Raw genomic sequence first — 25,517 nt, forward strand, 5'->3', positions numbered from 1 at the left:
TCTCCCATGTCGGAACTATAAGAAAAAGAATTTACGGTAAGTAAACAAAATTCTCTTTTTTGGTGTTTTCAGCCTTTGTTCTCTGTACTAATTTTATACACTTTTTGCAGGGTTTGTACCAAGAAGTGAAGTTATCCCTTACCATAGGGTACAGGATAACTTCCTGACTATTTGGGGATCCAACCGCGAGGACCATCACCTGTCCTGAAAATGAGGCACCCATCTGAATGGAGCAGAGGGGAAGCATGTGCACCTCCGCTCCCCTAATCTTATGGGTCAAATCCTTAGAATCGGGGAGGTCCCAGCTTTTGGAGCCCCAGCAAAGAGGAAGTTGTCCTCTATCCTACAGAAGGGTTATAACTTCAGATCTTGACACAAACCCTTTAAGGATGGGACTGTGAAGCAACTTTGGCCACAACATAGAAAATTTTCTATATGCTGCTGCTTCATCATAGCATAATGCTAGTGAATGGGTTCGCATTGCCACCTGCAAGGCACCACAGCAAGCAAGTTATAAAAAGTCAGAACCAGGGGGATTCTTTGTGACTTGCTTTTCATGGTACCTTCATTCACTTGCACTCAGCAGTGGCAAACAGTGATCCTTGGTCATGCACCGGTGTTCCAGCCAAAGTTGAGGTTTAGCTTCAGCGTAAATATAAGTCAGGAATATCTACGTTTGTATGATACTATAATATTATTTTTATTTGAAATAATCCATTTCAGATTTTTAGCAGTGGCAAGTACCAAATTAGGCTTGATCTACAAGCTATATAATGTCTAAAGGGGGCTTTACACGCTACGATATCATTAATGTTTTATCGTCGGGGTCACGTTGTTAGTGACGCACATCCGGCGTCATTAACGATATCGCAACGTGTGACACTTACCAGCGACCTTAAGCGACCTCAAAAATGGTGAAAATCGTTCACCATGGAAAGGTCGTACCAAAACCAAAAATCGGTAATGGTTGATTATTGATGTTGTTTGTCGCTCCTGCGGCAGCACACATCGCTGCGTGTGACACCTCAGGAGCGAGGAACGTCTCCTTACCTGCCGCCGGCCACAATGCGGAAGGAAGGAGGTGGGCGGGATGTTACGTCCCGCTCATCTCCGCCCCTCCTCTTAGTGACGTCGCAGTGATGTCACTGTGATGCCGAACGTCCCTCCCCCTTGAGGGAGGGATTGTTCAGCAGTTACAGCGACGACACCGACCAGGCAAGTGCGCGTGACGCTGCCGTAGTGATAATGTTCACTGCGGCAGCGATCACACGATATTACATGAACGACGGGGGCGGGTGCTTACACGCTGGATATCGCTAGCAATTGCTAGCGATGTCGTAGCGTGTAAAGCCTGCTTAAGACCATTGACAGCCTTTTAGGGGGGAACACAGATGGGCAAGTTCTAATTTACCTGATTGCTGCTGCCAACGTCTTGGGAGTTAAGCGTCACTGAATTATAGTCCAATGCCTTTTTAGCAGACCGCTGGTTTCCCAAATCTCCTTATAAAAATATTTGTCAGACTATGCATGTTTATCCCATGAGGAAGAAAGAGACAAGCTGCTCCCAGACACTTCTGACATTGTTATTACCAGACAAACTAAAGATTTTGGCATGTTGATGTCATGGCGATCATCCATCCGGTTAGTGTGTCCTCTACACATTAAATTGTCTACCAATCTGGATCCGTCAACCATGATCTAAATCAAGTTTACGATTTACTTTCTTCATCGTTCCTATGGGAGACCCAGACCATGGGTGTATAGCTTCTGCCTCCGGAGGACACACAAAGTACTACACTAAAAAGTGTAGCCCCTCCCTCCGAGCATATACACCCCCTGGATAACCAAATATAGCCAGTTCAATGCTTTGTGTTCAGGAGGCACACATCCACACATGCATTCTCATCTGATAATTTGATTTTTGGAAACAGTTTGAAGAAAAGCGGGTCCAAGCCTGGACTCCCGGCATGTCCCTTCTCACCCCACTGTGTCGGCGGTGTTGTTAAAGTTGATTTCAGGGCTGGAGCCTTACATGCCGCGCTCCTTCACCATCCCTCGGGCTCTGGCTTGAAGTGGGAGCCAGCACGGTTCTCCCTGCCTTGCAGGAGACCGTTCTCCATCCGCAGCCCTTTCAGGATCCTGCCGGACGGAGCACTCATCCCTCAGGGACCTGGCCCTGCGTCTCACAAGCTAAGTATCTGAGACGTTATTATAGGGGGGTCCCTTGTACTTTATTGTTGGGGAGAGTGTGCTGTGTATCTATTGTGACATTTCCGGCCGGTTCTCTGGTTTTCACCTGAGAACCGCGCCGATGGTGCCTGCTCGCCGGCCGCATCGTTAAATTTAGGCCCCGGCTTCGCCTGAGGCCTAGTTTCGTTTTCACTGCCCCTGCATGCCAATCATGCAGAGGGACAGTGCGGCTCCGCCCAGCGGCCGTTCGGCACCGGGAAGGGACACTCCTCTCTGAGGAAATATTCCCTCCCCTGTATATCTCCTTGGCCCTCCGGATCCCGCTCTTAGAGTAGGCCCCGCCCCCTCTCCTCGCTCCGGTGCCATTTTATCAGCGTTCTCACAGCGATCGGCGCTGGCTGCAGCATCTCCCTGGGGGTCCGGGCTGTGGGATCTGGAGGGCACACAAACGGTCGGGTAAGCCACAACCTCCGGTTGTGGACCTGCTTATATACTCTCTGGGGGTCATTCTGGCTCAGAGCCCCCACTTCAGCAGCATGTCTCACACAAGGAGCAAGGCTGCAAGGCTGTACTCAATATGCACTGCATGTAAGCTCGTACTGCCTGAACCGAGCACATATCCACATTGTGATGCCTGCTCTAACATGGTGGTGCCTCAGCCTGGAGTCTCACCCCCAGTGGTCCCTCCGGCTGCTCCGGCTCCGGTGGCTGAACTCCCGGCTTGGGTAGAATCTTTCTCTAAGTCTATCTCCCAGTCTTTTGCCGACTCCATGGGAGAGTTGTCCCGGACTCTGCTGAGCATGCATCAGCCCCCTTCCCAGGGCGCCTCTGCTGCTACGGCTCGATCAGCAGAGCTCTCAGAGGATCCTTCATCTGGTCCCAGACCCCGTCCTCCGAAAAGGAGATGCAGGGGCCCCTCTCCTTCCTCGTCCCGTGGCTCTGATTCACGAGCTGACTCGCAGGACGAGGAGGATGCCTTTACTGGGGGCTCGGACGCTACCTTCATGTGCCCCATTGATCTGTCCGTGGGTGACGCAGATGTTAGTGATTTGATTGCGTCCATTAATTCTGTACTGGACCTCAATCCGCCAGTATCAGAGGAGCAACCCTCTCTGGCAGAAAAGCACCAGTTTACCTTGCCTAAGAGAGCAAAGAGTGTGTTCTTTAACCACTCCAGTTTTCAGGCCACTGTGACCAAGCCTAGGGCCTGTCCTGACAAACGCTTCCCAAAGCGTGGTTCTGATGACCGTTTTCCCTTTCCACCAGAGGTGGTCAAGGAGTGGGCTCATTCACCAAAGGTAGACCCTCCGGTGTCTAGACTTTCAGCCCGGACAGTTGTATCAGTGGCTGATGGCACCTCACTTAAGGATTCCACTGACTGCCAGGTTGACCTTCTGGCCAAATCTGTGTATGAGGCAGCAGGGGCCTCGTTCTCCCCATCTTTTGCAGCAGTGTGGGCCCTCAAAGCCATCTCTGCTTCTCTAGAGGAGATGCATTCCCTCACCAGGGACTCTATGCCCGAAATGGTTGCCTTAACTTCCCAGGCTTCAGCCTTTTCATCCTATGCCATGTCTGCCATGCTGGAGGCTTCTCACCGCACTGCGGTGGCTTCGGCTAATTCCCTCGCTATCCGCAGGATCTTGTGGCTTCGACAGTGGAAGGCAGACGCTTCTTCAAAGAAGTACCTTGCTGGGCTCCCATTAGCTGGGTCCAGGCTGTTCGGTGAACAAATGGATGAAATAATTAAGGAAGCTACCGGCGGGAAGAGTACTTCCTTGCCACAAACTAAAACCAGGAAACCTGTCCAGGGCAGGAACCAGTCGAGGTTTCATTCCTTTCGTTCCTCCAACTGGTCGTCCTCTAAGCCCTCGGCCTCGTCCACTAACTCAGCCAAGGACCAAAAACCCAACTGGCGCACGAAGCCGCGTCCTCAGAAGACCGCAGGAGCGGCTGCCACTAAGGCAGCCTCCTCTTGACTATCTGGCCGCACCAGCAACGTCCTTGGTCGGTGGCAGGCTCTCCCACTTTGGCGACGTGTGGTTTCAACACGTCTCTGATCAGTGGGTGTGGGATATCATCTCCCACGGCTACAGGATAGAATTTTCTTCCAGCCCGCCAAACAGATTTTTTCTGTCAACTCCCCCCTGCTCCAAGGCCGCCGCCTTCTCTCAGGCCGGGGCATCTTTGCAGGCCAACGGAGTAATTGTACCGGTTCCCGCCCGGGAACGGTTCAGAGGTTTCTACTCAAATTTCTTCCTAGTCCCCAAAAAGGACGGTTCCTTCCGGCCCATCCTGGATCTCAAGCTTCTCAACAAGCATGTTCAGGTGCGGCATTTTCGCATGCAATCTCTGCGATCAGTCATTGCCTCAATGTCCCAAGGAGATTTCCTAGCATCCATCGACATCAGAGATGCCTATCTGCATGTGCCAATTGCAGTTTCAGACCAGCGTTGGCTACGTTTTGCAATCGGAGAGGAACATTTCCAATTCGTGGCTCTCCCCTTTGGGTTAGCCACGGCCCCTCGAGTATTCACCAAGGTCATGGCAGCAGTGGTTGCGGTTCTGCACCTCTAGGGGTTGGCAGTGATTCCTTACCTGGACGACCTTCTAGTCAAGGCGTCATCCAGTGCAGACTGTCAGCGGAGTGTCTCGCTCACTCTCACCACTCTAGTCCAATTCGGGTGGCTTGTCAATCTACCCAAGTCCACTCTGACTCCGACCCAGAGTCTCACGTACCTAGGGATGCAGTTCGAGACTTTGCCGGCACTTGTAAAGCTGCCCTTAGTCAAACAGCAGTCCCTCCATCTGGCGGTGCGCTCTTTGCTGAGGCCTCGCCGTCATTCCATCAGGCACCTAATGCAGGTGCTGGGTCAGATGGTGGCGTCAATGGAAGCGGTTCCCTTTGCCCAGTTCCATCTGCGTCCTCTGCAGCTGGACATTCTCCGCTGTTGGGACAAACGGACTTACTCCTTGCACAGGTTAGTGGCTCTGTCGCCACAGACCAGGGGCTCCCTTCAGTGGTGGCTTCGGCCCCTCTCTCTGTCTCAGGGACGCTCCTTCCTGGCCCCGTCCTGGGTGATCCTCACCACGGATGCCAGTCTCTCCGGCTGGGGAGTAGTATATCTCCACCACAGAGCGCAGGGCACTTGGACTCGGTCCGAATCAGCCCTCTCGATCAATGTGCTGGAAATCAGGGCTGTGCTTCTAGCTCTCTTAGCCTTTCACCACCTGCTGGCGGGCAAGCACATTCGAGTCCAGTCAGACAACGCGACAGCGGTTGCCTACATCAATCACCAGGGCGGGACACGCAGCCGCCTGGCAATGTTGGAGGTTCAACGCATCCTTCAGTGGACGGAGGACTCCAAGTCCACCATATCCGCAGTCCACATCCCAGGTGTGGAAAACTGGGAGGCAGATTATCTCAGCCGTCAAACCGTGGACAGCGGCGAGTGGGCTCTGCATCCGGCAGTGTTTCGGTCAATATGCCGCAAGTGGGGCACTCCGGAAGTGGATCTAATGGCATCCCGGCACAACAACAAGGTTCCGGTTTACGTGGCTCGCTCCCACGATTCTCAGGCCTTTGCAGCGGACGCGCTGGTTCAAGATTGGTCCCAGTTTCGTCTGTCTTACGTGTTTCCCCCTCTAGCTCTCTTGCCCAGAGTCCTGCGCAAGATCAGAATGGAGGGCCGTTAGGTCATCCTTATTGCTCCAGACTGTCCCAGGCGAGCTTGGTACCCAGACCTGCTCCATCTGTCCGTAGAGGTGCCGTGGCATCTCCCGGACCGTCCAGACCTTCTCTCACAAGGTCCGTTTTTCCGCCAGAATTCTGCGGCTCTCAGATTGACGGCGTGGCTCTTGAGTCCTGGATCTTGACGACTTCTGGTATCCCTCCTGAAGTCATCTCCACTATGACTCGGGCTCGGAAGTCTTCCTCGGCCAAAATATATCACAGGACCTGGAGAATTTTCCTATCCTGGTGTCGCTCTTCCGGCCATGCTCCTTGGCCTTTTTCCTTGCCGACCCTCCTGTCCTTTCTACAGTCCGGTCTGCAGCTAGGACTATCCCTCAATTCCCTCAAGGGACAGGTCTCGGCTCTGTCAGTGTTGTTCTAGCGGCGTCTCGCCCGGCTGGCTCAAGTGCGCACCTTCATGCAGGGCGCATCTCACATCATTCCGCCTTACCGGCGGCCTTTGGATCCCTGGGACCTTAATCTGGTCCTCACGGCTTTGCAGAAACCCCCTTTTGAGCCACTTAGGGAGGTTTCTTTGTCTCGCCTTTCACAGAAAGTGGTCTTTCTAGTGGCCATAACTTCCCTCAGGAGAGTCTCTGATTTGGCTGCGCTCTCTTCGGAGTCACCTTTTTTGTTTTTTCATCAAGACAAGGTGGTTCTCCGTCCGACTCCGGACTTTCTCCCTAAGGTGGTTTCTCCTTTCCACCTTAACCAGGATATTTCCCGGCCTTCCTTTTGTCCGGCTCCTGTTCATCGCTTTGAAAAAGCGTTGCATACTCTGGATCTGGTGCGGGCGCTCCGGATCTATGTGTCTCGCACCGCTGCTCTTAGGCGGTGCACCTCTCTTTTTGTGCTGACCACAGGTCGGCGTAAGGGCCTCTGGGCTTCTAAGACCCTAGCTCGTTGGATTAGGTCGCCATTTCCGATGCCTACCAGTGTACTCAAGTGCCTCCCCCGCCGGGGATCAAGGCACACTCGACCAGAGCTGTCGGTGCCTCTTGGGCTTTCAGGCACCAGGCTACGGCTCAGCAGGTCTGTCAGGCTGCCACTTGGACTAGTCTGCATACCTTTTCGAAGCACTACCAAGTGCATGCTCATGCTTCGGCAGATGCGAGCTTGGGCAGACGCATCATTCAGGCGGCTGTCGCCCATTTGTGAAGTTAGGTTTCGCCTACTTCTCAGTTTTCTGTTTATTCCCACCCATGGACTGCTTTGAGACGTCCCATGGTCTGGGTCTCCCATAGGAACGATGAAGAAAAAGAGAATTTTGTTTACTTAACGTAAATTCTTTTTCTTATAGTTCCGTAATGGGAGACCCAGCACCCTCCCTGTTGCCTGTTGGCAGTTTCTTGTTCCGCGTGTTATCACCGGCTGTTGTTGTAGACAGAGGCTCCGGTTGTTCCGGTTCTTGCTCTATCTCTACTTGTGGGTGGCTACTCTCCTTCAGCTTTTGCACTAAATTGGCTATATTTGGTTATCCAGGGGGTGTATATGCTCGGAGGGAGGGGCTACACTTTTTAGTGTAGTACTTTGTGTGTCCTCCGGAGGCAGAAGCTATACACCCATGGTCTGGGTCTCCCATTACGGAACTATAAGAAAAAGAATTTACGGTAAGTAAACAAAATTCTCTTTTTTTGCCTAATATTATGTAATGTTAATGTACAACTCGTGTTTACTTTGAGCAGGATACTGCTGTAAAGTTCACTCTGTAAATTTCAATGAATCGCTGCCATGTGATGTGAAGCTTTTTTTATCCTGCAGTTCAACATGTTTGCTTATACAGAGGACTGCTCGGTTTACCAAAGAAGTAACGAAAAAGGTAGATGCAGGTAAGTGAACAGGAGTATTTGGTAACAGCGTCTCCTGGAGACGTGACCCATGTGTTACTAATGGATTTGGTATAGGGCTTAGCAAAGGAGCAATGTATAAGAGATTTTGAGTACTTTGCCACAGGAAATCTGTAGGTTTTCTATTCCCAGAGTTGATTGCACCCCCTTGTCACTATAGCGGCCATCTTAGAAGCTGGAAGAAAGGAACTTTAGGCAGCAGGAAGAAAACTGAGGGCACCAGGTAGCATGAGTATACATGTGAATTATATAGTCACTTCAGGTCCAGAGTGGAGGGTTGTGTTGAGAACTGAAGGCCGGAGAATGCTTGAGACCACTGACTCAGTGATGCCATCCTGGAAAACCGTGTCAGCTAGGACACAAGAGCTTAGGGGTCATTACAAATTTATTATGAAAAAACTCATTAAATCATCAGAATAGTCCTAAAAGACATTCTATTAGCCAAGTACAGGAGTAGATCCTAACAGGTGGGCAATTATAAAGCACGTGCCTCAGTGTCTAATACAGCAAGAAAGCCATAATGTGTCGGAACCTCACACAAATCAGTTGTCTTTTAATATAAATTATGATTGACTGTTTGTGTCTCCAGATATCAGAACATCAGTTTTATCAGATGGACGGGGAGCCGCATTCATCGCTCATCCAAGTTCTGGAACTCTTGGGCCTTTCCAGCAAATCTCCATAGACGTGACTGCTTATAGTAATATGTGGGGAGATTATTCAGACCTGCTTGTCTGCACGGTATGTTAGCTTATGGTAAACTTGTTTAAGGGGTTCAATGGTCACTTGATATGGATGAACTATCCTGTGCATCCCCACCGATCAAGTATTATCATCTCTCTCTGCAGCTTGTTAGAACATTGAACTGAACCGCTCTGTTCAATATGTAGCAGCTGCTGCTGCCAAGTGCTACAGAACAGCTCCCATTATCTTAAGGCCCGTTTCACATGTCAGTGAAAAACACAGATGTTCTTCTCTGACATGTAAAACACACACATGTCCCTCCGTGTTCCGTGATTCACGGCACACGTGGGTTGTCCATGTGCAATCCGTGATTGCATATGGACATTACTCACCTGCCTTCGTTCCTGCTGTCCATGGTGCTGAAGTCTCTGGCTCTGCAGCATCCGCCCACCGCTCTCAGCAGCTACTTCCTGGTCGGGTTTTCCTGCTCTCATGAATATTCATGAGCCAGGCAGAAACTGCCGAGAGCGGAGGCTCCAGAGCGAATCGCAGGCAAGGTAAGTTGAAAATATTTAATATGTCCGTGATTTTCTGGTACATGTTTCACTGATCACACATGGATCACACCATAGTGTGGTCCGTGGATCATCAGTGATGCCAGAAAAAAACTGACTTGTCTCCGTGCAGAATCACGGCCACGCGTGCATGCTGCACGGAGACACGTTCAGTGAAAAATCACTGATGTGTGAGCAGACCCATTGATTATAATGGGTCTGCTTATGTACGTGATTCTGGTACGTTTTAAAAAAAAGCACAAACTTACCAGAATCACTGACGTGTGAAAGGGGCATAAAAGGAATCTGTCAGCAGGTTTTTGCTACCTCATCTGAGAGCAGTATGATGTAGCTAAAAAGGCCCTAAGTTGAATGATGTATCAATTAGATTATTGGCTGCAGCCATTCTGACACAGTGAAACACTTTAGATTTTGCATGTAGCAGAGCTCTGGGAGCATCCCCCACCCACACCAGGCTTTCAGTGTACATTTTCATAGACAGAAGCTGCTAATCACAGATGGAGCAAACCAGAGAACAGAAAGAGGGAGAGAAAATACCCCATATGAGATGTTCAAGGAAACACTTCAAACTTGATCAGGTGCAAAAGTCATAAACAATCTTTATTCAGTGCAAAAGATCCAGATAAAATGACACCAAGGCAGTGATCCAGGAAATTACAAACAGTCATATATAGAACCAGGTAGAAAGATAAAAACCCAGAGCACACATAGGGGCAGTCAGGTCAGAGGAATCACCATGAGAGGGAACTGCATAGTCAACTCACACATGTGGAGAAAAACTCCCAGTAAGAAACACATGTGGACATATAATACATTGCATAGTTTACTTACTCATGGTGAAACCTCAGCAGACCGGACGCCACCACACACCGACGCGTTTCGTATCTTCTTCAGGGCAGTGCGACATGATGTGTGATGAGAGAGAGCCATTTATATGTGTCTTAATGAGGAAAGACATGCCTGCGTCCATTAAGTTCGCGTGCAGAGGCGGGGTTTCGTCCGGAGCGTGAATCATCGGGCAATTCCCGGAAATGACGCGGGTAACAACAGTGTCGTCACACTGAACCCGCCCATTCCGCTTCCGGAAGCCGTCATCATAACAGGCTCGGGAGGAGACCGCACTGCGCACGCGCACCACGGGCGCGGCCATCTTAATCCAGGGCACAGAAAAGGGCAAATATACATAGCGGTATGCGGCAGAAATATGGATAAGTCATCAGGGGATCGATCACAAACAAACAATGACGATTAAACACTAACCACCATATGTTATATTCAGGAAGAATAGATGTAAATATAATAACCATTATGGTTCATCACACTCCGTAGTGATATCACAGATATATACATATGAAAGAGCATCATCATGCTTATCCTCAGAGAGACAGCAATAAGATGTCATAGAAGTGCTGTCCTGGAGTTTCAGATTGAAGATGTAATCAACCAATGGAAGGCCCATATCCGTATGTGGCACAGAGAAGATGGAACAAACAAAGGATCCCTCTCGTTCAAAGATGGGTAGAAACACTAATAACAAAAAATGAAATAAAAAATTAAAATAAAAAACACACATCATAAAAGACAACAGAGAAAGATGGGCAAGGTCATGAACGCTTCATTTAGGGTTTATAGGAACGGGGCGAAGGATAGTTTTTCATTGAGTCCAAAGGGTGTCATTGTCCCCAATGTGACAATCCAACGACACTCAAGTTTGGCTAAGGCCTTTTTATGGTTACCCCCTCTAATTCCCAATTTTAATTTGTCGATCCCTCTTACTTTCAAGGAAGAGGGGTCGCAGGCATGATGTACCTTTAAAGTGTCGGGGGATGGTTTTCAAGGACTCAAGATCAGACACCTCCTCCGCAGCAATAATGTCCCTAACATGCTCACGCACCCGGATGCGGAACTGTCTGGATGTTAGACCCACATAGGTTAATCCACATCCGCATCCGGCTGCTTAAATAACGTATTCTGTGCTGCAGCTAATGAAGTGTCTGATATCAAAAGTCCTATTCCCATCCACCGACACAAAGGTCTTTGCCCTCACGATATTACGACATGACAGGCATGTTCCACAAGGGAAACATCCCCATCGAGGTGGTCCAATATTGAAGGGAAGAGGATTTTTGGGAGCGTAATGGCTCTGCAGCAAGTGATCCTTTAGGTTACGATTTTTACGAGCTGTCAATGCTGGATAGCTGGGGAGCGCCAATTTCAATGCTGGCTCAGTCATCAAAATAAGCCAGTGTTTGCGCAATATTCCCCTGATATCCTCCCATTGATTATTATATGTTGACACAAAACGTATGGTAGAATCGTAACCTTTTTTATTTCCTTTGTGGACAAGAAGTTGGTCTCTAGGTGTGTTTTTGGCCCTACCATACCCTCGTTTAATGTCTCTAAGACTATAGCCTCTATCCCTAAACCGATTCTTGAGATCAAGTGCCTGCTGTTCAAAAGATTGTTCCGTGGAGCAGACTCTCCGAGCACGCAAGAACTGCCCCGTTGAAATCTCTCTAATGGTAGAGGGCAGATGTGCTGATGACGCGTGCAAAAGACTGTTAACAGAGGTTTCTTTTCTGAAGATTGTCGTTTGAATAGTCCGATCAGGCAAAGTCATCACCTTAATATCCAGGAAATCAACCTCTATTGGGTCCCATTTATAGGTAAGTCTGATATTTAAATCACTGCAATTGAGGGACGTGATAAAGTCCTGGAGTTCATAGTCGGTTCCCCTCCAGAAAATAAGGATGTCATCAATATATCTGAGCCAGCACTGCACTGGGGAGGCGGCGCAGGCCCCGTCACCGAGAACCTCTCTCTCCCAATACCCGAGAAAGAGGTTAGCATATGACGGGGCGCACGTCGCGCCCATTGCAGTGCCGCGTTTCTGGAGGAAGAACCGATCCTTGAACAGGAAAAAGTTGTGAGTAAGTATATATTCCAACAACTCCAGGACTAAATTTTGTATCTCGACATCCCAATTGCTCATCCTAAGAAAACACCTTGCGGCGGCCAATCCATCGCAGTGCGCAATACATGAGTACAGGGACTCCACGTCAACAGTCACCAGCAACACACCACTCTCAAGTGAGATACCGTCAATCCTTCTCAGGACGTCCGAGGTGTCCCTGACAAAGGAGGGCAGCGTTTCAACCAAAGGATGTAAATAAAAATCAATAAACTTACAAACGTTATCGCAAAGCCCTCCAATGCCAGAGACAATCGGACACCCTGGAGGACAGACAGGATTTTTATGTATCTTCAGTAATAAATAGAAAGTGGGTGTTACCGGAAATTTGACGTGGAGACCATCGTATACTTTTTTAGTAATGACACCACGTGAAAGAGCCACCCCGAGAATGTCCTCTAATTCGGACTCAAACCCTTTTATGGGGTTACCATATAGAGGACTATAGGTCTCCCGATCTCGCAACTGCCTGAAGGCCTCACGTTCATAAAGGTCCGTGGGCCAAATTACCACGTTTCCCCCCCTTGTCCGCAGGCTTTATCACAACCCCCTCCAACAATTTTAGTTCGTCAATAGCTTTTTTCTGTCTTATGGAGAGGTTGTGACCACCAATTGGTTTTTTGAGGTTCAGAAGATCCTCTAGAACCAACTTGGTGAAGATATCAACCTGCGGACAAAGGGAGGAAGGCGGAAACGCAGTGGAACGAGGAAAAATAGAGGTGGGGAATTTACCTGAAGGGCCACCAGTGGACTCATCCTCAAACTCCTTCAGAATTTTCAGCACTTCTAGATCTTCCGGTGTCAATCCCTGGGTATCTGTATTGTCTTTTGAATGAAGTTTGCACAGGATCAATTTTCTTGCGAAGAGCTGCAGATCTTTAGTCACTGTAAAATAATCCAAATTAGCATCAGGGGCAAAAGAAAGACCCAGACTCAGAACATCGACCTGAATCTTGGTTAAACTGTGTTTAGATAAATTGATTACCTCCATAAGTTGTTTGGTTTTTTTATCCTTAGGCTGAGGAGGAGTCAATTTCCTTTTCATCTGGGGATTTCTTTCCCCCTGATGTTTGGATCTTGTTTGTATTCCAAGTCTCTCCGCAAATTGATCACTGAGGCCACTTACTGTGGGTGTCTCATCTTCTATGGAGGACATAGATGAGAAGGAACCAGAGCGTGAACCCACATTTCTATTCTTTCTTTTCGGGGCTCTCTTCCATCGATAGACAGTTGCATTCTTATAGTCTGAGAAATCTCTCTGGTATTTTTTAGTTTTAATACTTGTAATCTCCTTTTCCCACTTAGAGAAATCCTTCTCTAATTCCAGATTGAGAGATGCCAGTTTCTCTTTAGAGAGGCACTCAATGAGTTTTGTTTGGATACTATCAATCTCCAATTCAACCTCCTTCAAAGTGCTTGCATTCTGACCCACAAGTAGTTTCATGAAAGTCATGGAGCAACCATTGGAGGCCTCCTCCCACTCTTTTTTGAACTTATCCTCCTTTATTTCAAAGGAGGGGAATAGTTGTACACGAAGACCTCTGGGAATGAGGCCCTTCTGGATGTACCGCTCCATGAATGTCATGTTCCACCAAAGTCTCGTTTTTTGATTTAGCAGCTGTTTAAGTCTGCCAATCAGTTTACCGTTCTCCTCTGTTTCAATATTAAAAACAAGTTCTGGATTCTCACTAAAAACCTGGTTAATTTTAGTCAACCACGCGTCTTCGCGCGCTTTATGGTCCATGTGTCCTGTAAGAGCGGCTGTGAAAAAACACAGAATTACAATTATAAAACAGGATAGGGCACATGTAGACCAATTCCACATTGTATATTGGGGAACCCCTCATAAGACATGAATCAAACCAGAGAACAGAAAGAGGGAGAGAAAATATACCATATGAGATGTTCAAGGAAACACTTCAAACTTGATCAGGTGCAAAAGTCATAAACAATCTTTATTCAGTGCAAAAGATCCAGATAAAATGACACCAAGGCAGTGATCCAGTTTATGACTTTTGCACCTGATCAAGTTTGAAGTGTTTCCTTGAACATCTCATATGGTATATTTTCTCTCCCTCTTTCTGTTCTCTGGTTTGATTCATGTCTTATGAGGGGTTCCCCAATATACAATGTGGAATTGGTCTACATGTGCCCTATCCTGTTTTATAATTGTAATTCTGTGTTTTTTCACAGCCGCTCTTACAGGACACATGGACCATAAAGCGCGCGAAGACGCGTGGTTGACTAAAATTAACCAGGTTTTTAGTGAGAATCCAGAACTTGTTTTTAATATTGAAACAGAGGAGAACGGTAAACTGATTGGCAGACTTAAACAGCTGCTAAATCAAAAAACGAGACTTTGGTGGAACATGACATTCATGGAGCGGTACATCCAGAAGGGCCTCATTCCCAGAGGTCTTCGTGTACAACTATTCCCCTCCTTTGAAATAAAGGAGGATAAGTTCAAAAAAGAGTGGGAGGAGGCCTCCAATGGTTGCTCCATGACTTTCATGAAACTACTTGTGGGTCAGAATGCAAGCACTTTGAAGGAGGTTGAATTGGAGATTGATAGTATCCAAACAAAACTCATTGAGTGCCTCTCTAAAGAGAAACTGGCATCTCTCAATCTGGAATTAGAGAAGGATTTCTCTAAGTGGGAAAAGGAGATTACAAGTATTAAAACTAAAAAATACCAGAGAGATTTCTCAGACTATAAGAATGCAACTGTCTATCGATGGAAGAGAGCCCCGAAAAGAAAGAATAGAAATGTGGGTTCACGTTCTGGTTCCTTCTCATCTATGTCCTCCATAGAAGATGAGACACCCACAGTAAGTGGCCTCAGTGATCAATTTGCGGAGAGACTTGGAATACAAACAAGATCCAAACATCAGGGGGAAAGAAATCCCCAGATGAAAAGGAAATTGACTCCTCCTCAGCCTAAGGATAAAAAAACCAAACAACTTATGGAGGTAATCAATTTATCTAAACACAGTTTAACCAAGACTCAGGTCGATGTTCTGAATCTGGGTCTTTCTTTTGCCCCTGATGCTAATTTGGATTATTTTACAGTGACTAAAGATCTGCAGCTCTTCGCAAGAAAATTGATCCTGTGCAAACTTCATTCAAAAGACAATACGGATACCCAGGGATTGAAACCGGAAGATCTAGAAGTGCTGAAAATTCTGAAGGAGCTTGAGGATGAGTCCACTGGTGGCCCTTCAGGTAAATTCCCCACCTCTATTTTTCCTCGTTCCACTGCGTTTCCGTCTTCCTCCCTTTGTCCGCAGGTTGATATCTTCACCAAGTTGGTTCTAGAGGATCTTCGGAACCTCAAAAAACCAATTGGTGGTCACAACCTCTCCATAAGACAGAAAAAAGCTATTGACGAACTAAAATTGTTGGAGGGGGTTGTGATAAAGCCTGCGGACAAGGGGGAAAACGTGGTAATTTGGCCCACGGACCTTTATGAACGTGAGGCCTTCAGGCAGTTGCGAGATCGGGAGACCTATAGTCCTCTATATGGTAACCCCATAAAAGGGTTTGAGTCCGAATTAGAGGACATTCTCGGGGTGGCTCTTTCACGTGGTGTCATTACTAAAAACGTATACGATGGTCTCCACGTCAAATTTCCGGTAACACCCACTTTCTATTTATTACCGAAGATACATAAAAATCCTGTCTGTCCTCCAGGGCGTCCGATTGTCTCTGGCATTGGAGGGCTTTGCGATAATGTTTGTAAGTTTATTGATTTTATTTACATCCTTTGGTTGAAACGCTGCCCTCCTTTGTCAGGTACACCTCGGACGTCCTGAGAAGGATTGACGGTATCTCACTTGAGAGTGATGTGTTGCTGGTGACTGTTGACGTGGAGTCCCTGTACTCATGTATTGCGCACTGCGATGGATTGGCCGCCGCGAGGTGTTTTCTTAGGATGAGCAATTGGGATGTCGAGATACAAAATTTAGTCCTGGAGTTGTTGGAATATATACTTACTCACAACTTTTTCCTGTTCAAGGATCGGTTCTTCCTCCAGAAACGCGGCACTGCAATGGGCGCGGCGTGCGCCCCGTCATACGCTAACCTCTTTCTCAAGTATTGGGAGAGAGAGGTTCTCGGTGACGGGGCCTGCGCCGCCTCCCCAGTGCAGTGCTGGCTCAGATATATTGATGACATCCTTATTTTCTGGAGGGGAACCGACCATGAACTCCAGGACTTTATCACATCCCTCAATTGCAATGATTTAAATATCAGACTTACCTATAAATGGGACCCAATAGAGGTTGATTTCCTGGATATTAAGGTGATGACTTTGCCTGATCGGACTATTCAAACGACAATCTTCAGAAAAGAAACCTCTGTTAACAGTCTTTTGCACGCGTCATCAGCACATCTGCCCTCTACCATTAGAGCGATTCCAACGGGGCAGTTCTTGCGTGCTCGGAGAGTCTGCTCCACGGAACAATCTTTTGAACAGCAGGCACTTGATCTCAAGAATCGGTTTAGGGATAGAGGCTATAGTCTTAGAGACATTAAACGAGGGTATGGTAGGGCCAAAAACACACCTAGAGACCAACTTCTTGTCCACAAAGGAAATAAAAAAGGTTACGATTCTACCATACGTTTTGTGTCAACATATAATAATCAATGGGAGGATATCAGGGGAATATTGCGCAAACACTGGCCTATTTTGATGACTGAGCCAGCATTGAAATTGGCGCTCCCCAGCTATCCAGCATTGACAGCTCGTAAAAATCGTAACCTAAAGGATCACTTGGTGCAGAGCCATTACGCTCTCAAAAATCCTCTTCCCTTCAATATTGGACCACCTCGATGGGGATGTTTCCCTTGTGGAACATGCCTGTCATGTCGTAATATCGTGAGGGCAAAGACCTTTGTGTCGGTGGATGGGAATAGGACTTTTGATATCAGACACTTCATTAGCTGCAGCACAGAATACGTTATTTACGCAGCCGGATGCGGATGTGGATTAACCTATGTGGGTCTAACATCCAGACAGTTCCGCATCCGGGTGCGTGAGCATGTTAGGGACATCATTGCTGCGGAGGAGGTGTCTGATCTTGAGTCCTTGAAAACCATCCCCCGACACTTTAAGGTACATCATGCCTGCGACCCCTCTTCCTTGAAAGTAAGAGGGATCGACAAATTAAAATTGGGAATTAGAGGGGGTAACCATAAAAAGGCCTTAGCCAAACTTGAGTGTCGTTGGATTGTCACATTGGGGACAATGACACCCTTTGGACTCAATGAAAAACTATCCTTCGCCCCGTTCCTATAAATCCTAAGTGAAGCGTTCATGACCTTGCCCGTCTTTCTCTGTTGTCTTTTATGATGTGTGTTTTTTATTTCATTTTTTGTTATTAGTGTTTCTACCCATCTTTGAACGAGAGGGATCCTTTGTTTGTTCCATCTTCTCTGTGCCACATACGGATATGTGACTTCCATTGGTTGATTACATCTTCAATCTGAAACTCCAGGACAGCACTTCTATGACATCTTATTGCTGTCTCTCTGAGGATAAGCATGATGATGCTCTTTCATATGTATATACAGTTAGGTCCAGAAATATTTGGACAGTGACACAAGTTTTGTTATTTTAGTTTTAGCTGTTTACAAAAACATGTTCAGAAATACAATTATATATATATAATATGGGCTGAAAGTGCACACTCCCAGCTGCAATATGAGAGTTTTCACATCCAAATCGGAGAAAGGGTTTAGGAATCATAGCTCTGTAATGCATAGCCTCCTCTTTTTCAAGGGACCAAAAGTAATTGGACAAGGGACTCTAAGGGCTGCAATTAACTCTGAAGGCGTCCCCCTCGTTAACCTGTAATCAATGAAGTAGTTAAAAGGTCTGGGGTTGATTACAGGTGTGTGGTTTTGCATTTGGAAGCTGTTGCTGTGACCAGACAACATGCGGTCTAAGGAACTCTCAATTGAGGTGAAGCAGAACATCCTGAGGCTGAAAAAAAGAAAAAATCCATCAGAGAGATAGCAGACATGCTTGGAGTAGCAAAATCAACAGTCGGGTACATTCTGAGAAAAAAGGAATTGACTGGTGAGCTTGGGAACTCAAAAAGGCCTGGGCGTCCACGGATGACAACAGTGGTGGATGATCGCCGCATACTTTCTTTGGTGAAGAAGAACCCGTTCACAACATCAACTGAAGTCCAGAACACTCTCAGTGAAGTAGGTGTATCTGTCTCTAAGTCAACAGTAAAGAGAAGACTCCATGAAAGTAAATACAAAGGGTTCACATCTAGATGCAAACCATTCATCAATTCCAAAAATAGACAGGCCAGAGTTAAATTTGCTGAAAATCACCTCATGAAGCCAGCTCAGTTCTGGAAAAGTATTCTATGGACAGATGAGACAAAGATAAACCTGTACCAGAATGATGGGAAGAAAAAAGTTTGGAGAAGAAAGGGAACGGCACATGATCCAAGGCACACCACATCCTCTGTAAAACATGGTGGAGGCAACGTGATGGCATGGGCATGCATGGCTTTCAATGGCACTGGGTCACTTGTGTTTATTGATGACATAACAGCAGACAAGAGTAGCCGGATGAATTCTGAAGTGTACCGGGATATACTTTCAGCCCAGATTCAGCCAAATGCCGCAAAGTTGATCGGACGGCGCTTCATAGTACAGATGGACAATGACCCCAAGCATACAGCCAAAGCTACCCAGGAGTTCATGAGTGCAAAAAAGTGGAACATTCTGCAATGGCCAAGTCAATCACCAGATCTTAACCCAATTGAGCATGCATTTCACTTGCTCAAATCCAGACTTAAGACGGAAAGACCCACAAACAAGCAAGACCTGAAGGCTGCGGCTGTAAAGGCCTGGCAAAGCATTAAGAAGGAGGAAACCCAGCGTTTGGTGATGTCCATGGGTTCCAGACTTAAGGCAGTGATTGCCTCCAAAGGATTCGCAACAAAATATTGAAAATAAAAATGTTTTGTTTGGGTTTGGTTTATTTGTCCAATTACTTTTGACCTCCTAAAATGTGGAGTGTTTGTAAAGAAATGTGTACAATTCCTACAATTTCTATCAGATATTTTTGTTCAAACCTTCAAATTAAACGTTACAATCTGCACTTGAATTCTGTTGTAGAGATTTCATTTCAAATCCAATGTGGTGTCATGCAGAGCCCAACTCGCGAAAATTGTGTCACTGTCCAAATATTTCTGGACCTAACTGTATCTGTGATATCACTACGGAGTGTGATGAACCATAATGGTTATTATTTTTACATCTATTCTTCCTGAATATAACATATGGTGGTTAGTGTTTAATCGTCATTGTTTGTTTGTGATCTGTCCCTGATGACTTATCCATATTTCTGCCGCATACCGCTATGTATATTTGCCCTTTTCTGTGCCCTGGATTAAGATGGCCGCGCCCGTGGTGCGCGTGCGCAGTGCGGTCTCCTCCCGAGCCTGTTATGATGACGGCTTCCGGAAGCGGAATGGGCAGGTTCAGTGTGACGACACTGTTGTTACCCGCGTCATTTCCGGGAATTGCCCGATGATTCACGCTCCGGACGAAACCCCGCCTCTGCACGCGACCTTAATGGACGCAGGCATGTCTTTCCTCATTAAGACACATATAAATGGCTCTCTCTCGTCACACATTATGTCGCACTGCCCTGAAGAAGATACGAAACGCGTCGGTGTGTGGTGGCGTCCGGTCTGCTGAGGTTTCACCATGAGTAAGTAAACTATGCAATGTATTATATGTCCACATGTGTTTCTTACTGGGAGTTTTTTCTCCACATGTGTGAGTTGACTATGCAGTTCCCTCTCATGGTGATTCCTCTGACCTGACTGCCCCTATGTGTGCTCTGTGTTTTTATCTTTTTACCTGGTTCTATATATGACTGTTTGTAATTTCCTGGATCACTGCCTTGGTGTCATTTTATCTGGATCTTTTGCACTGAATAAAGATTGTTTATGACTTTAGCACCTGATCTAATAAAGATGATGTACAAGAAAGCCCACAAACAGTTTGCTAAAGACAAGCAGATTAAAGCCATGCACTACTGCAATCATGTACTGTGCTCTCATGAGATCAAGATGAACTTATTTGATTGAGGTGGTATCAAGTGTGTATGACGGCAACTAGGTGAGAAGTACTAAGACATGTGTATCCTACCTACAGACAAGCATGGTAGTGGGAGTGTCATAGTTTGGGGCCGCATGAGTGCTGCCGGCTGTGTGGAGCTACAGGTCACTGAGGGAACTATGAATGCCAACATATTATTATTTATTATTATAGCGCCATTTATTCCATGGCGCTTTACAAGTAAAAGAGGGTATACGTACAACAATCATTAACAGTACAAAACAGACTGGTATAAGAGGAGAGAGGACCCTGTCCGCAAGGGCTCACAGTCTACAGTGAATGGGTGATAGTACAATAGGTGAGGACAGAGCTGTTTGCGCAGGGGTGTACTGGACTGAGGGCTACTGTAGGTTGTACGCTTGTTGGAAGAGGTGAGTCTTGAGGTTCCTCTTGAAGCTTTCCACGGTAGGGGAGAGTCTGATATGCTGAGGTAGAGCGTTCCAGAGTATGGGGGAGGCACGGGAGAAATCTTGTACGCGATTGTGGGAAGAGGAGATAAGAGAGGAGTAGAGAAGGAGATCTTGTGAGGATCTAAGGTTGCGCGTGCAGGTAGGTACCGGGAGACTAGGTCACAGATGTAAGGAGGACACAGGTTGTGGATGGCTTTGTATGTCATGGTTAATGTTTTGAACTGGACTCGTTGGGCGATGGGAAGCCAGTGAAGGGATTGGCAGAGTGGTGAGGCTGGGGAATAGCGGGGGGAGAGGTGGATTAAGTGGGCCGCAGAGTTTAGGATAGTTTGGATGGGTGCAAGAGTGTTGGAAGGGAGGCCAGAGAGCAGGAGGTTGCAGTAGTCGAGGCGGGAGATGAATGAGGGCATGCACTAATGTGTTTGCTGATTCTTGGTTAAGGAAAGCATGGATCCGGGAGATATTTTTGAGTTGTAGTCTGCATGAGGTGAAGTGGGCTTGGATGTCTGGCTTGAAGGATAGAGCAGAGTCGAGGGTTACTCCAAGGCAACGAACTTGTGAGACTGGGGAGAGTGAGCAACCATCAAGTTTGATGGAAAGGCTTGTTGGAGGAGGAGGAAAGACAATGAACTCTCTGTTTTGTCCATGTTAAGCTTTAGGAATCGCGCAGAGAAGAAGGATGAAATAGCAGACAGACATTGTGGAATTTTGGTTAGTTGAGAGGTAATGTCAGGTCCAGAGACGTAGATTTGTGTGTCATCGGCATAGAGATGATACTAAAAGCCGTGGGACTCTATGAGCTGTCCCAGGCCCAAGGTGTAGATGAAGAACAGCAGGGGTTCAAGAACTGAGCCTTGGGGGACACCGACAGATAGGGGACAAGATGAGGAAGTGGTGTGATAATGGGAGACACTGAAAGTTTGGTCGGTTAGGTATGAGGAGATCCAAGATAGGGCCAAGTCTGTGATGCCCAGAGATGAGAGAATCTGTAGTAGGAGGGAATGGTCTACTGTGTCGAAGGCAGAGGACAGGTCCAGGAGAAGGAGGATAGAGTAGTGTCGCTTGGCTTTGGCTGTTAGTAGATCATTGGTGACTTTGGTTAGGGCACTTTCAGTAGAGTGATGAGGTCGGAAGCCAGATTGTAGCCGGCCAAAGAGGGAGCAGGAGGAGAGGTATGAGGACAATTTAAGATGGACATGCTGTTCCAGTAGTTTTGAGGCATAGGGGAGAAGGGATATGGGGCGATAGTTTGACTCAGAGGATGGGTAAATGGAGGGCTTTTTAAGAATGGGTGTAATGGAGGCATGTTTAAAGCATGAGGGGAATACACCACTTGTTAGTGATACAGTGCCTACAAGTAGTATTCAACCCCCTGCAGATTTAGCAGGTTTACACATTCGGAATTAACTTGGCATTGTGACATTTGGACTGTAGATCAGCCTGGAAGTCTGAAATGCACTGCAGCAAAAAAGAATGTTATTTCTTATTTTTTTTTTTTTTTTAAATTTTGAAAATTTATTCAGAGGGTCATTTATTATTCAACCCCTCAAACCACCAGAATTCTGTTTGGTTCCCCTAAAGTATTAAGAAGTATTTCAGGCACAAAGAACAATGAACTTCAAATGTTTGGATTAATTATCTCTTTTTCCAGCATTTTCTGACTAATTAAGACCCTCCCCAAACTTGTGAACAGCCCTCATACTTGGTCAACATGGGAAAGACAAAGGAGCATTCCAAGGCCATCAGAGACAAGATCGTGGAGGGTCACAAGGCTGGCAAGGGGTACAAAACCCTTTCCAAGGAGTTGGGCCTACCTGTCTCCACTGTTGGGAGCATCATCCGGAAGTGGAAGGCTTATGGAACTACTGTTAGCCTTCCACGGCCTGGACAGCCTTTGAAAGTTTCCACCCGTGCCGAGGCCAGGCTTGTCCGAAGAGTCAAGGCTAACCCAAGGACAACAAGGAAGGAGCTCCGGGAAGATCTCATGGCAGTGGGGACATTGGTTTCAGTCAATACCATAAGTAACGTACTCCACCACAATGGTCTCCGTTCCAGACGAGCCCGTAAGGTACCTTTACTTTCAAAGCGTCATGTCAAGGCTCGTCTACAGTTTGCTCATGATCACTTGGAGGACTCTGAGACAGACTGGTTCAAGGTTCTCTGGTCTGATGAGACCAAGATCGAGATCTTTGGTGCCAACCACACACGTGACGTTTGGAGACTGGATGGCACTGCATACGACCCCAAGAATACCTTCCCTACAGTCTAGCATGGTGGTGGCGGCATCATGCTGTGGGGCTGTTTCTCAGCCAAGGGGCCTGGCCATCTGGTCCGCATCCATGGGAAGATGAATAGCTCGGCCTACCTGGAGATTTTGGCCAAGAACCTCCGCTCCTCCATCAAGGATCTTAAGATGGGTCGTCATTTCATCTTCCAACAAGACAACGACCCAAAGCACACAGCCAAGAAAACCAAGGCCTGGTTCAAGAGGGAAAAAATCAAGGTGTTGCAGTGGCCTAGTCAGTCTCCTGACCTTAACCCAATTGAAAACTTGTGGAAGGAGCTCAAGATTAAAGTCCACATGAGACACCCAAAGAACCTAGATAACTTGGAGAAGATCTGCATGGAGGAGTGGGCCAAGATAACTCCAGAGACCTGTGCCGGCCTGATCAAGTCTTATAAAAGACGATTATTAGCTGTAATTGCAAACAAGGGTTATTCCACAAAATATTAAACCTAGGGGTTGAATAATAATTGACCCACACTTTTATGTTGAAAATTTATTAAAATTTAACTGAGCAACATAACTTGTTGGTTTGTAAGATTTATGCATCTGTTAATAAATCCTGCTCTTGTTTGAAGTTTGCAGGCTCTAACTTATTTGCATCTTATCAAACCTGCTAAATCTGCAGGGGGTTGAATACTACTTGTAGGCACTGTAGGTTGAAGAGATTGGTTAGGGCTGGGATGAGGACTGCTGTGATGTTGGGGATAAGGTGCTAACGGAGGGGGTCAAGTGCACAGGTGGTTAGATGTGATCTTAAGAGTAGAGTGGAAAGATTGTTTTCTGTCATGGTGGAGAAGCTGGATTTGGAGGAAGAGGGCTGAGTAGCTATGATGAGAGGCTGTGGTGATTGTGGGCCAAAGCTTGCTCTGATGTTGTCAATCTTCTGCTTGAAGAAAGAGGCAAAGTCTTCAGCTGAGATGAGAGGAGAGGGAGGTGGTGCTGGGGGATGGAGGAGAGAATTGAAAGTGTTGAATAGCTGTTTAGGGTTGTGAGAGAGAGAAGATATGAGGGATGAGAAGTAGGTTTGTTTTGCAGCAGTGAGTGTGGACTTGAAGGTGGTGAGGGACTTTTTATATTCAATGAAGTGCTCAGTGGAATGAGACTTCTTCCATCTGCGCTCAGCAATTCTGGAAGCCCGTCTCAGTTCTTTAGTCTGACTCGTGTGCCAGGGTTGCCTGTTGATTGTGCGGGTTTTGGTGTGTGTGAGGGTGGCAGCTGATTCGAGAACTGCAGAAATTGTAGTGTTATAAAGTCGCAGCAGCATCTGCATCGTGTAAAAATGCAATGTCTGTGAGAGGGAGAAGGGACTGAGAAAGTGCGTGTAAATCAAGGTGTTTGATATTTCTGCGAGGGTGTGAAAGTTTGTGGAGGGGGGGGTTGCCTACTTGGAGAAGAGAGGGAGGAGAATGTGAGTAGGTTGTGGTCAGACAGGGGGAGAGACGAGTTAGAGAGGTTAGATAGGGAACAGAGGCAAGTGAAGATGAGGTCCAGCGTGTGGCCATCTTTGTGAGTAGCTGCAGAGGACCATTGGATGAGACCGAAGGAGAAAGTGAGTGTTAGAAATATGGATACAGATGAGATGGGAGTGTCAATGGGGATGTTGAAATCACCCATGATGATGGTGGGGATGTCGGTGGAAAGGAAGTGTAGTAGCCAGGTGGTGAAATGATCAAAAAAGGCAGTGTCTGGCCCTGGAGGGCGGTAAATGACAGCCAGTTGAAGGTTGGAGGGGGCGTAGATGAGTACGGAGTGCACCTCAAAAGAGGGAAGAGTAACAGAGGGTGGTAGTGGAATTGGTGTAAAGAAGAATTGGTTGGACAGGAGCAAACCAACTCCTCCACCATGCTTGTTACTGGGGCGGGGGGTGTGAGAGAGTTGGAGACCACCATAAGAAAGTGCAGCAGGAGAGGCTGTGTCAGAGGGGGTGAGCCAGGTTTCTGTGATGGCAAGAATGGAAAGTTTATTAGTGCTGAAAAGATCATGAATGTAGGAAAGTTTGTTGCAGACAGAGCGAGCGTTCCATAGAGCTCCTGTTAGTGGGACTGGGGGAGCGGGGGCTGGGTGGATGGGTATAAGGTTAGAGAGGTTGCGGAAATTTGTGATAGGTTGTGGATGAGGGTCTGAAGTGACAATAGGGATGTAGTGAGGAGGACCTGGATTAGGAGAGATATCTCCAGCAGTGAGGAGAAGCAGAGAGAGTGTTAGTAGGTGGGAGCCGGAGAGGCCATGAGATGGTCGTGTGTGTCTGGAGACACTGGGTGAAATGTGGAGGAAAATATCTGAGGGGAAGGTGAGATGGGTGGGGAGGATGGAGGGAGAAATGAATAGTTCATTACTGGGTTTAGGGATCAGAGGGGGCAGTAGAAAGTGAAGTAATATAGGGGTGGAAGAAAAGAAAAACACAAATATTGTTTACAGTGACTATGTAGCCAGTTACCTTCCGGTCACTTCCGGACCAATTCTGACCTAATTCAATGCATCATACTTATATGGTGCAGACTTGTCATGGGGCAGACGAAAAGTCTTGTGCAAACTTTTTAGTTGCCCCAATATATACATATACAAGTTCAATCAGCTGTCAAGGTGTGGGGTGCAACAAGAACCTCTTGATCATTCAATCAAAGATGCCAGATGCAGCACCACATAGGCAGAGTAAACAAAGGTCATAAAAG

The 25,517-nt window shown here is 47.0% G+C and overlaps 1 protein-coding gene across 1 annotated transcript in view; it reads left to right on the top strand.

Moving 5' to 3' along the window:
* The window catches only part of DLEC1 (DLEC1 cilia and flagella associated protein), a 195,339-nt gene that overhangs the window by 144,363 nt on the left and 25,459 nt on the right, over window positions 1-25,517 (top strand). Inside the window, exons 26-27 of the mRNA XM_075315397.1 lie at window positions 7,682-7,749; window positions 8,357-8,508. Coding sequence (XP_075171512.1) covers window positions 7,682-7,749; window positions 8,357-8,508 — 220 coding nt within the window. The remainder of the gene's footprint in view (window positions 1-7,681; window positions 7,750-8,356; window positions 8,509-25,517) is intronic.

The sequence above is a fragment of the Anomaloglossus baeobatrachus genome, chromosome 6, assembly GCF_048569485.1.
Source record: "Anomaloglossus baeobatrachus isolate aAnoBae1 chromosome 6, aAnoBae1.hap1, whole genome shotgun sequence".
In the NCBI taxonomy this organism is placed as follows: Eukaryota; Metazoa; Chordata; class Amphibia; order Anura; family Aromobatidae; genus Anomaloglossus; species Anomaloglossus baeobatrachus.